An 18,615-nucleotide genomic window follows, 5' to 3' on the forward strand; every position below is an offset into this window, starting at 1 on the left:
AGGTTTATCCCACATTTTATATATGATACATTTCTATAAACTGCATGTTAAAGCTAGTTATCATAAAAGTATAATCTCAGCTAGTCTGGCATTTAATAGCTTAAATTTACTGTTTTCATTCTGTACATTTGGGATGCCTAACTTTACAAAGGGAAGGGGATAAGACCATAACTATAAGCAAAACACAGTGCCAGGAAGAGTGGAAATTCTCTATATTAAAAAAAAAACACAAAACCTCAAATATATGTATTTCAAGGGAGGAAAAGGATGAATCTGAATATACCCAAACTCAGAAATGCATTCAGGTACACTCCATGGTTTCAAGGTTAATCAAGATGAAAAGGTGATAACTTCAAGTAAACAAAAAATAGAGGGGTCATTCTTTTGGCTATGTCACTAATTGGTTGTTACATCTAAAGGGAGAATGAGTTTCTGAGTGGCTACTAAATGCCAGGGTTTAATCATAATTCTGTGAGGCCACTATTATTATTTCTACTACAAAGACAGAGAAAATGAGGATTCAAGGTTAAATAACTTGCTCATGGTCGTTCTGCTAACAAATGGCAGAGATGGAATTGGAACACAAGTTTGTCTGATACCACATCCAAAACTGATTTTTCCTCTTGCAACTTCAAATCCTACCATATTTTCATTTTCTGTATTTATGTCTTATATCTTTAATAGTTATAACAAGTATTTTTCAGTACAAAACAAGGTAAAGATCAAGAGCGGATAATTTCTGTGTGAATATAAGATGTTAAATACATTTCACAGTAAAATGCAAAGAGGGTGTGTTTAAAAACAACCGTTCAATCAAGCAGAACAAATCAGAAACAAAATATTACGTCAAAATATCAAAAATATAAAGTACTACTGGATTATGGAAATAAATGGTTAAAGCAAAGTATGCAAATGTATTGATTCTTAATAATCAACAGAGCTAACAAGTTTATAAACTTTTAAGCCAAAAACAGGTGAGATAGTACAGCCTTCCCATTTCACCAATGAGAAAACTGAGACCTAAAGACTTTATAGAAACAGGCCAGGCATGGTGGCTCACACCTGTAATCCCAGCACTTTGGGAGGCTGAGGCAGGTAGATCACCTCAGGTCAGGAGTACAAGACCAGCCTGACCAACATGGTGAAACCCCGCCTCTACTAAAAATACAAAATTAGCTGGGTGTGGTGGCGCATGCCTGTAATCCCAGCTACTCGGGAGGCTGAGGAAGGACAATCGCTTGAACCAGGGATGGGGACGTTCTGGTGAGCCGAGATTGTGCCACTGCATTCCAGCCTGGGAAACAAGAGTGAAACTCTGTCTTAAAAACACAAAAACAGAAACAAAACAAAACAAAAAAACAGAAAAAACACTACAGAGTTATGAGATACTTTAACACAAAAGCATATAAGCCAAACACAATTGAGTGAAAGACAATTCTGTTCATTAAGCAGTTTATAATGATGATATTCAGTATTGTCTAAATAAAGACATTTTTAAAATGACTGCTCATCTAAATTTTCTTACAAATTCAGAAAAAATAATTCTATCAACACTATCAAAGACAATCAACATTCATGAATTCTCTGATAAAACTATTTCATAAAAATTTAAAACTTCCCTATGACAAAACATGCCACAAATGGCAAAGACAAATGACTCTCTAGAAAAAAAAATCTGCCACACATATGGCAAAATGTGTTTTACAAATACAGAAAAAATTCAGGAGGACAAAGACTACCAGTTCAAATTCTTAAAAATGGCAATGAATATGTAGGCAATTTGTAGAAGAAATAAAAATGACAACACATAAAGAGAAGCTTAATCACACTCAACTTTTTAGATGAACATTTTTAATGCGCACTTAAAAATAAAATCAATTAAAAGTTCAAGATTTAAAAACTTTTGCACATCAGATTAAGACTTGAAAGGCTGAGAATACCCAATGCTGATAAGGGTTGGGGAAATAACCCTTTCATCTACTGTACACAGAAATGTAAACTGACATAATCTTTTAACAAAGAAATCTGGAAAAATCTATTAAAATTGACCAAGTAATTTCACTTGGAAGAGTGTATTCCTACAAAAATAAGTATGTGCAAAGATATGTCTTGTAGCATTATTTGTAACACAAACAAAATTTTAAAATATTCACAGATACGTGATATTATACCATATTCATCAAATCTCAAAATCTAATAGTAACAAACATCACTATTTTGTGTCTAGGAAAACATAATGCAAATTAAACTCTGACCAGTCATTGATTCTACAGTGCATTCTCATTTCAGAAATACTAAAATATGAAAAAAATGTACATTTTATAATTGATCAATTGTGGTAGTAAGTTAATAAGATAACATAAAGCAGGCAAAAAGAACAGAATGAAAAATGTACATATGGACACAGAAAGATGTCCTATACACACTAAAGCAAGGTATAACATATTGTATATGGTATGACCCTATCTTTCACATAAACATTCAAAAAATGAACATACTGGCTTATATGTGTTTAGAAAGAAGTCTAAAAGGATATATATTCAAGTTAAAACAAACATTATAGCCAAAGAGACTGGGATTATGAAGAACTTCTCTTTTGTACATTTCTGTATATATAAACATCTCATTTAAGTATTTAATACTATACATTACTTCTGTAATCTGATATTGATTTAAAAAATTTTAGTAATATTAAGTCAGTTTTGGCTCACTGAAAAGTAAGTATAATTGTTATACCATTTACTCAACCTTAAAACTGGAGAATTGGGAGAAGAGGATTAAGGACATAGTCCTTAACTTGCTATATTACAGATTTTAAAAAACAACAGCCTTCAATGTTTTTTAGTATGTTCACAAAACTGTGCAACTACTGTAATTTAATTGTGTAACAATCCCATCACCCCAGAGAGAAACCCAGTACCCACCAGCAGCCACTTCCCATTTCCCCGTTCCCCCTGGCAACCACTAATCTACTTTCTAACTCTATGGATCTGCCCATTCTGGACATTTTGCATAAATGGAACAACAAAATATGTGATCTTATATGACTGTTTTTTTTTTTTTTTTTTTTTTTTTTGAGACGGAGTCTCACTCTGCTGCCCAGGCTGAAGTGCAGTGGCATAATCTCGGCTCACTGCAACCTCTAACTCCCAAGTTCAAGCAATTCTCCTGCCTCAGCCTCCCAAGTATGGGACTACAGCCACATGCCACCACTCCTGGCTAATTTTTGTATTTTTAGTAGAGACGGGGTTTCACCATGTTGGCCAGGATGGTCTTGATCTCTTGATCTCTTGATCCGCCCGCCTTGGCCTCCCAAAGTGCTAGAATTACAGGCGTGAGCCACCGCACCCAGATGGCTGGCTTCTTTTATTTAGCATGTTTTCAAGGTTCATCCATGCAGCAGGTGCATTGTCACTGTAGATTTATATGTAATAATGTCTTCTAGAAAAATACTCCCGCCCATGTAGAATAGTATATAGACAGAATAGGTTCTTTATGAAAAGAATAGGAAAACATTTCTATTAACTTGCAAAACATACTTTCAATCTAGAAATTGCTTAAAAGCTAAATGTACACAATATAAATTTATATTCTCAATAGCACAGCTTTGGTCTACATTAGATCTCTTTTAATAAAAATGACTATACAAATAATGTATCCACAAAAAGTAGATTTCAAGTCAGTGCCCAGAATTCGAAAACAGCATCATTTAAAATGAGAACAGCTACTGTAACAAAAGCCTTTAAAAAGCAACAGCCTTCAATGTTTTTTAGTATGTTCACAGAACTGTGCAACTATCATAATTTAATTGTATAATTAAATCCCAAACTGAATTAGTTATACTTAATGTCATTTCTCAAACTGGTGAGGTAAGCTGAGGAAAAAAGACTATTCTGAAAAAAATCTAAGGTTTTCAAAGCTGTATAAACACTTATATTCCATAACAGGTGCAGAACAATCTAGGTAAACTGGTTTTTCTGCAAATATACTTTCTCTCAGGATTCAATGGTATGGGTAGCTTGTGAGAGATCACAGGTATAGAAGATATAAACACTTCCTTGATGCTTCCTTTAAAAGGAAGAATTGATATGAAGCCTATGGAAGTCCCAGAAGATTTACAGTATTAAAAATGAAAAATACTATACTAAAAGGAAACCTAAAACCACCACTGCACCCATTGTTACAATGAAGTTGCACATGATCATTGGCTACCTGAGGGAAAAAACATAACTGGTGATTCAAAAGTGGGAGAGAAAATAATCAACATGTCTACAAGCAACCAAGCTTTTTCCAAATGATCTCCGCTATCTATGAACAAGAAAACGAAAGCTAACAACAACAAAAGCTCACGCTGACTAGTTGGTTTTACATGCTTAGTGCCACAACAGAAAAAAAAAAAAAAGTCACTAAACCCTTTAACCAACTCCAAATGAAACTTACAGCATTCTCACCAGTCTCTTAACTGTTAAAGACCAAATCAACCCACTAACCAGAATCTGCACCTACACACTCTGCCTGTCCCCACAATGCTCTTCTCAAAAGCCCATCCCCTCAATTACACATCTGTCTACCTCTTTCTATGCGACACCGACATTTTCATCAGCATACTCAATCTCCTAACTTAATTTTTTTTTCTACTGCCCCCACTTCCACCACTGGCTACTACTCCATTTCTTTACTCCTCACCATGGCCAAAGTCCTCCAGAGTTATCCACTGCCTATAACTCACCTATTCCTAAAATCCATTCCAATCAGGATGTCTCCATCCCACAGCTGAAACTTTCTTGTCCAGGTCACCAATGACCTCTACTCTGCTAAGTACAATTGTCAATTCTCAGACCTTATGTAATTTTCAGATCCAATCCATTAGCCAATTCTCTTGGTTTTCAGTTGGATTTTTAAAAGAATCATATTTTCGTTACTATTATTTTGGGATTTTTAAAAATTTAACTCTTTAATCCATCTAGAACTTACTTTACACTTTGTCCTAACAATATGTATTTTAAAAAAATAAATAATAAAGACTCATTCCATCACTATTTACTAAATAATGCAGCAGGGTTTTTTGTTGTTGTTGTTGTGTTTTTTTTGTTTTTTTTTTTTTAGTAGAGGTGAGATCTCATTATATTGCCCAAAGTGGTGTTGAACTCCTGGCTTCAAGCAGTCCTCCCACCTCAGACACCCAGAGCCAAATAATGCTTCTTGAAGAGTACTTTTGATCGGTAGGGTTCAAATATTCCTTGGCTTAAAATTATTTTCTATTATAATTTTGATTTGTTTTTTCCTAGCATTTCATTAAGGGATATAAATAGTCTATAGATTTGGTATCTATTCTCTACCTCTGAATCTTCCATCATCTCTCTCAAAACATCTCTGAAAATTGGAATGCATTTTATAATTGATGACACCTTACTATGGTCAGGCAGCTGTCATGACACAGCTGTCAATGCCTGCACAGGAGCGATTTGTTAAAGAATGAGCTCACTGAAAAACTCTTGGGACTGAGTTGCTTTTCCTGATGAAATTTTCATTTTCGTGATATTGGTTAACATCATGAAAGTGACAGTATCAAATGTGCACGATGTAATCAGCAGCTTGGAGATTAATCCCAGAGACATAATAAGAGTAATCTTAAAAAATGTTCTTGATGACGGAGAAGATAGTATCACATAGAAAATCATGGGCATCAGCCTCGGCAACCTGGCGAAACCCCGTCTCTACCAAAAATACAAAAAATCAGTCGGGCATGCTGGCGTGCACCTGTGGTCCCAGCTACTTGGGAGTCTGAGGTAGGAGGATCCCTTGAGCCTGGGAAGCAGAGGTTGCAGTGAGCCAAGATCACATCACTGCACTCCAACCTGGGTGACAGAGTGAGATCAAAGAAAATCATGGCATCCAGTCTTTAAAAAACTGATTTAAAGGTTAGACTCTGAACATGAAATTTTAGGAATACCTTAATCAATTTATATTGCTTATCTCATCCTTTTTAGGTGTGCAACACCTAAAAAGAGACACATATTAAAATCTAAGTTTAAATAACCCTAAGAGATCATTCAGTGAGTATAAAATAAAAATGCTAAGTGATAAGGGAGGCATTATGTCACAGTTCGTTAGTTTTTTCCCCCTTGGTGTCACAGATGATGCAGATTACAACTGACAGTGCCTTGGGTTTGGTAAATAAGATACGTGGAATCAAACCTCTACTGAAGAGAGTTTCTGTAACCCCTTGCTTGAATTTCTGCAATAGTCTTCTCACAGGTCCCCCTGCTTCTACCCTTACTCCCATATAGTTTTTTGTTGTTGTTGTTGTTGTTGTTGTTGTTTTTTTTTTTTGAGACAGAGGCTTGCTCTGTCACCCAGGCTGGAGTGCAGTGGCACAATCTTGGCTCACTGCAAGCTCCGCCTCCTAGGTTCATGCCATTCTCCTGCCTCAGCCTCCTGAGTAGCTGGGACTACAGGCGCCCACCACCACGCCCAGCTAATTTTTTGTATTTTTTTTTTTTTAGTAGAGACGGGGGTTCACCGTGTTGGCCAGGATGGTCTCGATCTCCTGACCTCGTGATCCGCCTACCTCGGCCTCCCAAAGTGCTGGGATTACAGGTGTGAGCCACCATGCCCGGCCTATTTTTCAACTAAGCAATCACAGTGATCCCGTAAAAACTGAAGTCCTATCATGACAAATAAAAGTCCACAATGTCTTTGTATTTCACTCAGAGTAAATTTCCAAGCCCTCCCAATGGCTTGCCCAGGTCTAGATGATCTATTAATAGCTTACCCCCAACCCCATTATTATCTCTGATCATCTGCTACTACATATGCTCTGCCCTCCTCACTCCTCTCTACCACACTTCACACTCTTCTTCAAACAAGCCATCTGTGCTCCTGCCTGAGCACCTTTTCTCTAACCTCCCTCTGCCTGGAAAACTCTTGCTCTACATATCCACTTGGCAGACTCCCTCACTCCTCCAAAAGCTTCAGCTCAAGTCTCACCTTGAGCAAAGGGGAGCAACTTGTACAACCTTGTGTCCTACCGTTGGTATTCCCATTCTCTGTTTTTTCCCTTTCTTTCCAAAGTATACTTAACACCCTTAAAATATGTTCTACTTTACTTGTTTTTCATGTACTGCTCATTCTCTTTCACAGCTTGAATACTATAAAGTCCAAGAGGGCAGAGACCTTTACTACCTGTTGAATAATATATTCCAAGCACTTTACCTGCCACATAGTAGGCCTCTATATAGCTTGGATGAATAAACGATTATAACTGCTATACAGCCTTCTGCTGAAAAGTCCAAGGAAATACATTTCAAATGAATGAATGGTGACATTTAAAAAGACACTTGAGAATCAATTCTGATTTATTTTCCTTTATACAATGAATCCAGTGCAAGTTGGAGCTTAATTTCTGAGGGTCTACACCCAAGGTGATTAGAGAAAAGATCTCTTTCTTTGCATGTCATGTAAACCTAATAAATATCAATAAGACTGTATTTTAAACTTTCTAAATATGCCCAGTATCAGTTTCTTTATACTTCCTGTAATTAAAAATGGAAAACTGCTTTTAAAAAAGTCTTACCGGTAGGTCAGTGAAAGCAATACCTAAAAAGAAAAAAAAAAGTGGCATTAGAAGCTGTTTTTCAAAGCAGACTATACTGACAAGCTGAATTTCTAACTAAAAGGAGGAAACAAATGGCAAAAGAAAAAACATTAAAGCCTAAATAAAAAATAACAAGACTAATTTTTAATCAATAATACTAACATATGTCTGAGTGAACGAACGCTGTCCCCTTTCAAGATAATCAGCCTTGCTAGTCATACACAAATTTTATTTCTGAGATGCTGCCATTGTCTCCAGGATTTTTGAAATACTTTTAGATATATCTTCAAAGCTACATTAGAAAACACATTAAGAAAGTTGGTTGCAAAATAGTCAGTTTATTTTTTACCCCCAAGTTGCAATTTGTAGCCTCACCGTTTAATAATCATCATCTAGATTTAGCTTTTAAATAATTTTAGCTGGAAAGAAAAGAGTTTTTCTGTTATAAAAGGCAAACAAGGGAAAATACAGTATATTTTTGCTTCTTTAAAAAATGTTTCTTATGAAAGTAAATTCTTTAACTTATGATTTACTCGTGGGAAAAATCAATTCCTCCTTCAAAGGATGAACGATTTTGCATAGTTTAGAATTTCTCTTGAATACCTTTTGACAGTAATTACAACAGTCATGTTCTAGATACAACTTGAGCAATGGCAATATCATTGGAATAAGTCTACTGTCAACTCAACGTGACAATTTAACGACCTCCTTTAAATATTCCAATATACAACTTAGCTGAAAATAATAAAGTATTTCTGTAGATATATTTTTAAAGATTTAGCTCTAGAATAATGGGAGAGCAGTATTGGTGAGTCAGTCAGCTGATCTCAATTCTTCCAGTCTAAAACAAACATTAAAACCAAGCCAGCACCACTGCTTCTACAGTCTTGATCACTATCTTAAAACTGAGGGAATTTCCATTAAATTGTTTTTAAGGTCTCTTCCTACTTGACATTTTATTCCTCTATGACTGTGCTGTAATAACAGAAAACATCTAACTCTATTTATTAATAAAGTTAAAAGACAAACTGAAAATAAATTTTACACTTTTAAAATAATGTGTAAAATTAATGCTTTTGTAGTTAGTAAAGCCCTGTTTTTATGATTTTTAAAAACTAGTAAATTCATGGTGGCTTGTTAAAAGGAAAGCAAAGTTAGGGTTCCTGTTTTCCCCACGTAAAACATTATCATTACATTTAACTTCATTAATAACACAGAAAGCAAGTACTATCAGCCCAAATAAAAAACTTTCCCAAAAATTTCACAGAAGTAAAAAGAATACAGAAAGCAAGAGAATATTTTAATATACTATAAACTATACATATTTCTAATATTTTTCATAAAATAATTTTTCTCGAAGATGTCTAGTTATAATCAACACTGTATATTCTATCTTTAGCAAAAATCCTTTGTCTGTAATTACTGAAATCTTCACTTTACCAAAAACTCTAACGAAAAATTCAAAATTAATTCCAAAGGTTAACATTTTTTAACACAGCCAAATATAGTTACCACAACATGTTTTTGCTCAATCAGACCACGAAAAGATGCCACTTTAACAAGATGGCATAACTATTTGAATTTTACACAGAAAGCAATTTTCTATATTCATAATTTCCTGATTTGTCAGGCTTTTTGAAAAGTGATCTTCAATTGATGAACGATATTCAATAAAACAAAGTAAAAAATTATCAAATTACATTAACCTATATACTGCAAAGTTTCTCTTATTTTCTCAAATAAAACCTTTCTATTTTTCTTTATATAGTAAACAAATATATATTCTGAAAATCTTCCATGAGACAGAAACTAAAGATGTATCAGGTTTTGGGCACAGATTATCCATTTAGGAAGTATAAGGGAATAGTAACTAAATATTTAATAGTATTTTATCTTGGAAGATGCCAGAACCTAGACCAGAGGTAGGCAAAGCTTTCCTATGAAGGACTACTAATATGTTCTGCTTTCCAGGCCATATGGTCTTTATCACAAATATCCAACTCTGCCACTGTAACAGGAAAGCAACCATAAACAATATTTAAGTAGGTGTGGCTGGTTGCTAATGAAATTTTATTTTAAAATAAACAGGAGGCTAACTTGGCCATAGTTGTAGACTCCCGTTCTAGAGAAGTAATTTCTGCTCATCAATGGTTTACCAGTGGATCCCAGGAACCTAGCTCAGGGGCTGACAAACAATGATACTAAATAACATTTAATGGTTATTCACTAGATGCCAGAACTGTGCACATACTATTGCAGTTTAGTCTAACCACCTTAGTGAGATAGGTATTACAGTGATCCTACTTGACAAACTGAGAAAACTGAGGCACAGAAATGTTAAGTAATTTACATATGGTTACCTGGTATAGGCCGGGAGTCAATCCCAGGCAAGTCTGACTAAAGAACTCTTACTAACCACTGTTATACCATCTCTCTATGTGCTTAATACTCATTAAATTTAAGAATGAATAATGCCAAACATTCAGGTTTACTTAAAATTAAAATGTGGGCTGGGCACAGTGGCTCACGCCTGTAATGCCAGCACTTTGGAAGGCTGAGGCGGGTGTACACTTGAGGTCAGAGGTTCAAGACCAGCCTAGACAACATGGTGAAACCCCATCTCTACTAAAAATACAAAAATTAGCTGGGGGTGATGGCGCGCCTATAATCCCAGCTATTCAGGAGGCTGGGGAAGGAGAATCGCTTGAAACTAGGAGGCAGAGGTTCTGAGCTGAGATCGCATCACTGTACTCCTGCCTTGGCGACAGAAGGACATTCCGTCTCAAAAATTAAATAAATAAAATAAACAAAAAATAAAAATTTATAATGTGACTCCATTATTAGGTGCACCTTTTTAAAGACACATCTTACATTTTAAAAATAGCTTTCTTAGCCAAGAGAAAAATTTAATTTAAATATTTGTGAAAATAGGGAAAAAATAAAATCATTATCACCTGTGATTGTCTTATCTCCCAAAATGAAATTTCTTCTCTGGAAAGTTTAAAAAGTTTATGTTAAAGAGATTGTGGTTTTTTAAAAATGTATTTTTTGGTTTTTGAGCCAAAGGTCCCACCTAAAAGCAGATTTCTCCGGATTCAAAACTTCCAACATCTTAAGCAGTCAAGCCAACTAAGATTATATGATCAGTCAGAATAGTAACAACAAATAAATTCAAGAGGCCTGTATTGTTCTTGGAAACCAGGTGGCCACAACAATGAAACCACACACAAATATACATAATTTGCATGGGGTCCTTAACATTACTGTACTAGTGAGAAAAGGATCTCTTGTGGACTTGAGAAAAACTTTTAAGTCAGATAATACAGAAGGACTTCAGAATTAAAAATCAGTAATCAGAAATAGAAATGCTAAGCTGAATATGAAAAAAGTTAACTTTATTGAAACACTTTTAAAAGAGTATTGCCAATGCAGCCAGAAATTCAGAATTTTCTTTTATACTATGAAATAACAGAAAAAACAGCTTTTGTGTTAAAGAACATCTATTATATGTCTAAGCATACTACTTTAAGTCTAATTTCTAAATACTATTTGTAAATAGTTTCTGCCTTCTAGGGTTACTTAGTTTATGCTTCCTTTCATTTTACCTCATTAAAAATAATTTGCTTTGAGTCAAAGATTTTTCCAGCGGTAAAAGGTGAAATCTTTTTTTATAAAACAAAAAGCATCAGTGTTATTATCCTTTATATTTTCTATAGTTTAAAAAAAAACTTCTAAGAAAAAGGAATATAATGACCACATATAACTTTAAATTTGAAGTGCTATGAGTACATGAATAGTCCACTGGAAATCTTAACTTACTATTAGTCTTACAATGTATGGGTTTCAAGTTTTCCATAACCTATTTTATTTTCAGAAGTTTTTAAATTCTCAGTTTTGTCACTGTTTGCTTAATTCTGCTTCCTTCCATAGAACAAACTTGTAGTTACCAACTTAGCCATCTTTGTTAGCAGATCTGACCTTTGAGTGTGTTGATGCCCTTCATATGCTTGTGGCATCAAGCTTTCCCTTCCTTTGTTACTATTCCCCACACTATCCTAACAACTGACTGCCCCTTTTTCTTAGCACCTGTTACCCAGAGAATTAGATTATACTGTGTAGCGTTTTATTTAAAGTAGAAAACTCTTGCCATTTCTATTTCTAGAATAAGTATCTCAGTGTGGGGATTATTTCTACAGTAACTCCTATACATATATATATTATATAGATGGCCTTCACAGAATATAAATATGGTGAATATAAATATTCACCATTTCCTCAGCTTCTGTCTAGGAAAAAGAAAGAAACCATTTCCAGAGGCATCCATCTATAAAGGAGAATCACATAATAAATACAACTACCATCCTGGAAGTATAATAATCTCCATATTTGGTTATTTTGCATGCAATATATTATCTCAGTACCTAAACTATGTCCATTCTTGGTGTAAAAGCAGGTATTGTTGATAAGATTAACACAACAGCCAATGACATCACCAGTAGTGAAAGTTGGTCCATAAGGTTGTCCAGTTCCGGAAGAACAAAACGAATGTCCATCATCCCCATGGTAACCATATGAATGCTTATCCCAACCTAAGGAGAAAGTTCCGGCATATTTACAATGAAAAGTAAGGTTCCTCTGTACTAGGTTTATTCACTAAGATTATGATAAATCAGAACAGTACAAGATAATATAAAGATGAAATTCCCAATGTACATTTAAATTCTCAACAATTACACTACATAATTTATTCTATATTAAAATACAGTTTACAAATTTAAGAAAAATAGCTACACAGAACACTAAAACAAATATTAAACAGAGAGAACCCCCACCAGAAAAAACAAACATAAATGCAACAACCACAGGAGGACACATTTTCTGTGCATATTCCGTTTGCTAATACACCAAAATAATTTTGTTTTGATTTAAAGAAACACATACACGTTTTATATAACATAAGAGATTACATCCTATTCAATCACTGTAAGTTTCTCAAGACTGTGATCCAAATATAAAAGCCAAACAGGGTGTGGTCTTACCACACTACAGATATGTTTATATCATCATTAAGAGATTTTTACCTTATCAGTTACTTCTATAAGGAGTTTTCAAATAATAAAAACCTCAATTAAACCCTCTTTCAAGTATAATTTTAAGCAAAAGGGTACAAAACAAAGTCAAGGTAACATATGTGATTACAATCAGATGCAACTACATTGTCTTGGTTTGTTTCTTTAAGGTACTTCATGTAGTTTTACATTGACAGTTTTGCCTTGTACTTCAAAAAGTCTCGCCAAAATTAATTTTTAATTTTAGCAAAGAGAGTATTAGAAGACATAATCCAAGAATCACTTCCTTCTCATAAGTGGTACTGGGAAACAGGTCTGGATCTCAATTCATCTCTTCCTTAGTTTACTTTAAGTATTAGTCGATATTCCCTGAATATTAAGATGGGTTAAAAGTCAAAAATGTGATGGGTAGCCAATATAACTAGCCACATTAAAATATTTAAAGTAGCTGATATTACTATGTACTAAAACTTAAAAATATAAAAATACAAAAAAAGCATGATATATATACTATATGTTTTACTAAATAGAGTGAAATTTAAATTTATTAAAAACCGCTCAGTAGGCTGGGCATGGTGGCTCACGCCTGTAATCCTAACAGTTTGGGAGGCCGAGGCAGGTGGATCACCTGAGGTCAGGGGCTCGAGACCAGCCTGGCCAAAATGGCAAAACCCCATCTCTACTAAAAATACAAAAATTAGCCGGGCCTGGTGGCGCATGCCTGTGATCCCAGCTACTTGGGAGGCTGAGGGCAGGAAAACCGCTTGATCCCAGGAGGCAGAGGTTGCAGTGGGCCAAAACTGTGCCACTGCCCTCCAACCTGGGTGACACAGTGAGACTCTGTCTCAAAAACAAAACAAAACAAAAAAAACCCCACTCAGCTTTCACTTAAAATTCATAATGATGATTAAAAACACAGAAAATCAGTATCTTTAAATATTACAATTTCTTACTTGAAAAATTTAACCAGAAAGAGCTACTCATAAGACATAATACTGTAATTCAATTACAAGTGTACCTGGTAGTCTATTCATGTTCACACCTTGAGCAGAAAGACCAATTCCCATGTAACTGTTGGCGGAGGTTGGGGGAGAGAAGAAAAGGACATTATTACAGTCATATATGTATAAATTACCAAACAGTCTCAAACAATATCAGAACCAAGCCCAAGTTGGAACTCCTAAGGTAGCAACAAAAATTTTATTACAATTTATTATGTAACAACAACGGGCAATATTAAGTACCAGTAATACTCAGACTTCACAGCAAACTCATATGGTAATAATTCATAAATACACACAAAGCATTAATATACAGCTATGCACTCTACTGACACCTATAAAAAATCTCGCCAACTTATTTACAGATAAATGTTTGGGATTAAGATTTCTCACAAAAAAGCACAGAGGGATTGCAGAAGGAAAAAAAATGTTAAGGAAACAAATGTGTTTCCCAAGGGACACAGTACAAATTTAGACCCCCCCCACACACACATACACACACACACACACACACACACACACACGGAAATATGGATTCATATTTGGAAAAAATTTCAAACTCACATAAAATATCTTAATAAAATTACCCCAAGGTATGTATTTTCTATACTAGCTTTCTAAAACTGAGCAAACTGACAAAATCTACCTAAACAGAGGGTTCTTTATTATCAATTTATAAAGTTAGAACAAAACAATCTCCACACAATACACAAGGAAAGATTATTAAGGTATTCAATTATTTTTCAAGTGCTTATAAAACATTAACAACAAAACCTGATAAAGATAGTTCAAAGGAAGAAAACATAACACAATACACTTGTAAGTATGAACACAAAAGGAAAAACAAAATAAAAAGCAAACTGAATCCAGTTTGTTAAAAGGCTAATTGCCCATTATTGTTATCAAGGTTTTAAATGGCATTTGGTAAAATTCGGCCACCATTCCTAATAAGAACTCCAATAAAATAAGAATAAAAGGAAATTATTTAACTATGAGACTTTCCCCCCAAATACAGCAAGCAAGATATTCAACAGTAAAACACACTGAAGGCATTTCCACTAAAATCAAGAACAAAGAGATGCCTATAATTGTTAAATACTGTTTTAGGGGCTTTAGAAAGCTTAATAAAATAAGAAAACTAAATGACTAGCATAAATGTTAAAAGATATAAAAGTACCTTTATTTGTAGTTGGTATGATTATATACATAGAAAACCACAGAATCTACCAAAACCTTTTATAATTATTTAGGCATTCTGGCAAAGTGACTACATCTAAGAGGAACATTTTAATATTTCTTCTAGTATAGCCAGCTGGACAGCCACAATAACTACAGAAAACATAAAACAGGAATAAGGTTCTCAAGGAAGGCTCAAAATTACATATTAAAAGCTGTATATAAATGGATATAGTTAACATCTGGATAACTTGAGAGCATAAAAATGGCAATCTTTCAGATAGGCACAGAGGCTCACACCTGGAATCCCAGCACTTTCAGAGACTGAAGCAGGAGGATCTTTTGAGCCCAAGAATTCAAGACCAGCCTGGGCAACATTGGGAAACCTTGTCTCAAAAAAAACCAAAACCATCAGTTGTGTGCGGTGGTGCACACCTGTGGTCCTAGCTATGTGGGGGACTGAGGTGGGAGGACTGCTTGACCCCAGGAGGTTGAGGCTGCAGTGAGACATGAATGATCACTCCACCCTGAGTGACAGACCAGGACTCTTGTCACTCAGGCTGGAGGGCAAAAACAAAAAAAGGAGGACAACCTTTCTAAAATGATGTAGACACACATTTATACATTTCAAGACATATTCCAACAGAAGTTTTAAAACTGAGCAAAATTATTTCAAAGTTCATATGTAAAAATATATAATTTTGATCAAGACAAAATTTTAAAAAAGAAAACTCAGAGTTTTCCCTACTAGAAATTAAAACTCAGATTCACAAGAGCAATATTACTACTATGAGCACATGCCAAGTGAGACAAGAGTGACAAAACATTAAGAAACAACACATAGATGTCTAGTCAAGAAGGCTCATTAAGTTTGTATTTTGATTCGGCCCCTTTGCTAGAAGTACAATATAAAATGTTAAGTATTACATTTTATTTAAAAAGGCTAAGTCACAAGAAGATGAGAAGAAACACAAGGCTGTGAATGGGGATATAAGCTGTGGACCTGCAAAGCTCTGAGTCTATGAGCACTCAATAGTGGCTCAAAGTTCCCCCTCCTCTGGGTAAACAAGGACTAAAAATGTTCCATAAGGAGTATTAGCTATGCTTACTGCTTACAGACAAAGGCTGGAATAGCCTTCTCCTCTTGAAAGGAAGCTAAGAATATACTGATATCACCTGTTGCCTAAGCTAGAGCTTATTTGACATTGTGGTGTAGTTAAGGGGAAAGAGAGAGGAGAAACCTCTTAACCAGGATCTAAACCAGTTAGTTATTGAATGGATCCATGACAGAACCTGCAATACTCTCAATATCATGCTGAAGCAAGAACCCGGAAACTCTAATACAAACCTAGTTTTGGATTGGGAGGAATGAATCGAAAATCAAGTAAAAACTGTAAGAAAGAAAATAAGCATAGAAAAAGACAGATGAGCAAAATGAAGAAAAATGTTAAACTTCCCAATCAAAATAAGGCTGCAAGGACAAAATTCTAAAATATAATATCAACAAATGTGACACAACAGGCATGTGGCAAAAAAAATTAGAAAAAAAGAGAGAGACCAATAAAATAAATGGCTGGAACATGAATTCATTCTAGATGATATCACCCAATGGATAGTATGATTTTAAAAAAACATAAAAATAAGTATATTTAGGAATATACTAAAAGAAAAAAACATAATCACTAAGATATAAGGACAGTGGTGTACCAATATTTGCTGAGATAATTTAGATAGTAATTTTCCAGAATTGAAAAACATGTTGTTGAATTGAAAATACACACTACATACTGAGGAAGATAAAAATTAAGTCACACATAGGACACACTGTAGAATATCAATCACGGGCATAATCTTAAAAGCTACCAGAAAGAAAAGCAGATTACCTAGCAAGAAATGGCAATTAGACTGACTTCAGACTTCTCCCCAGCAACAACTGATGACGAAAAACAATGGCACAATATGTTCAAAGTATTGAAAGTAAAGTAACTGTCTACCTAGAACTTAGGTCCCAGGTAATGCAGCAAGAATGAGGGAAAAAATAAGATATTTTAAGACACATAAAAGCTAATGGTTTACTATACACAGACTGTCACAAAAGAACTATCTGAGGACATACTTTAGCAGCAGGGAGACAAGTGAAAATAGAAGAAAAGCATGGACAAGGAAACAATCAGCACAGAAAATGACAAAATATATCACTAAAAGTCATTATCAATTTAAAAAATACTATTCAGAGTTTTAAAATCTATCATCCATACATAATGTGCTAGGACACAATTACCCGACATACAAAGGAACAAAAAATATCCATGCTCAAAACAAAGCACAAACAGGGAATGGCCCTGAGACAATCCAGATGTCAGAATTAGCAGACAAAAAAATTTAAACCAGGTACTGTTACAATGCACAAGATGTAGGGAGAAATACTCTTGCTTTGAATGAAAAGAAATTCCAGAAAAGAAAAAGAATCAATAAAAAGGGACTACTATGGTCTGAATGCGTGTGTCCCCCAAAATTCTTATGTTGAAACCCAGTCCCTAATGTGGTGGTATTATGAGATGGGGCCTCTGGGAGGTCATGAAGGCTCCACCCTCAGGAATGGGATTTTTGCCCTAATAAAAGAGGCGTGAGAAGGCTTGTTTGCCCCTTCTGCCATGTAAGGACACATAGGTGTTTTCTATGAAGCAGAGAGTTCTCACCAGAAACTGAACCTGCTGGAACCTTTTAATCTTGGGCTTTCAAGCCTCCAGAACTGTGAGTAATAAATGTATGCTGTTTATACAATAAATTACCAGGCCTAAGGTGTTTTGTTACTGCAGCCCAAACAAAAACAAGAATCAAACAGAAATTCTGGAGCTGAAAACTGTATGAAATAAATCTTTACTGATGTACTTAATGGCAGACTGAAGATGGCAAAACAAATAGTAACATGAAAACAGACCTTATCTGAAGGACAGAGAAAAAAAGATAGGGGTATGGGGGGAAAGAGTCCTTGGAACAGTATCAAAATACATATAACCAATCCCAAGGAAAAAGAGAATAGGACAGAAAAGAAATTGAAAATAATTCCCCAAATTTGGTAAAAGACAAAAACGTATAGATTCAAGAAGCTCAGCAAACATTAATTAAATAAAAAGAAAACCACACCTAGGCACAAATCACAGCTGAACTGCTGAAAACTAACAAAAAAGAAAAAAAGTGCAGAAAACAGCTAGAGAAAAACTACATATTACTTTCACAGGAACACTGAGTTGAATTTCCACTGACTTATTAGAAAATATAAGGCCAGAAGACAGTGGAATGAAATCTTTAAAAGTGCTAAAAAGAAAAAAAACCCAAAAGCCTGCCAACACAAAATGTTATTTTCAAGAGAAATATTCTTAAGAATAAAAGTGAAACAAACACATTTTCAGATAAAAGAAAAACATAATGTGTTGCTAGCAAACCTACACTTAAAATAATGCTCTTAATTTTCCTAAAACACGACTCTTTAAAGCAAAAATGGTAACATGTATTGTGTAGTTTATAACATACCATAGATGTAATACATATGACAATTACAGCAAGGACAGGAGGAAGTGATAAATGTAGAAATGCAAGTTTCTATATTTTACATAAAATGGTTCAATATTAATTCTCAACAGGTTATGAAAAAAGATATACAAAATCTAGAATGGCTAAAAGTAGCAGAGACATAAAGGTCAGTAAATAAAAAGAAATTCTAATAATGTATCAAAACGATAACATATGATTACTAGATAGTGTTTAACCC

At 34.6% G+C, this 18,615-nt stretch overlaps 1 protein-coding gene across 2 annotated transcripts in view; it reads right to left on the reverse strand.

Moving 5' to 3' along the window:
- RANBP9 (RAN binding protein 9) overlaps nt 1-18,615 on the reverse strand; it is a 90,247-nt gene that overhangs the window by 23,504 nt on the left and 48,128 nt on the right. For both annotated transcript variants that reach the window (XR_010157901.1, XM_518246.7), the window contains exons 3-5: nt 13,685-13,737; nt 12,019-12,186; nt 7,577-7,599 (exon numbers count right to left, since the gene is read on the reverse strand). Coding sequence is in view for 1 of the 2 variants with exons in the window: in XM_518246.7 (XP_518246.4) it covers nt 7,577-7,599; nt 12,019-12,186; nt 13,685-13,737 (244 nt within the window). In the remaining variant the exon portion in view is untranslated. The remainder of the gene's footprint in view (nt 1-7,576; nt 7,600-12,018; nt 12,187-13,684; nt 13,738-18,615) is intronic.

This window comes from Pan troglodytes, chromosome 5, assembly GCF_028858775.2.
Source record: "Pan troglodytes isolate AG18354 chromosome 5, NHGRI_mPanTro3-v2.0_pri, whole genome shotgun sequence".
Lineage (NCBI taxonomy): Eukaryota > Metazoa > Chordata > Mammalia > Primates > Hominidae > Pan > Pan troglodytes.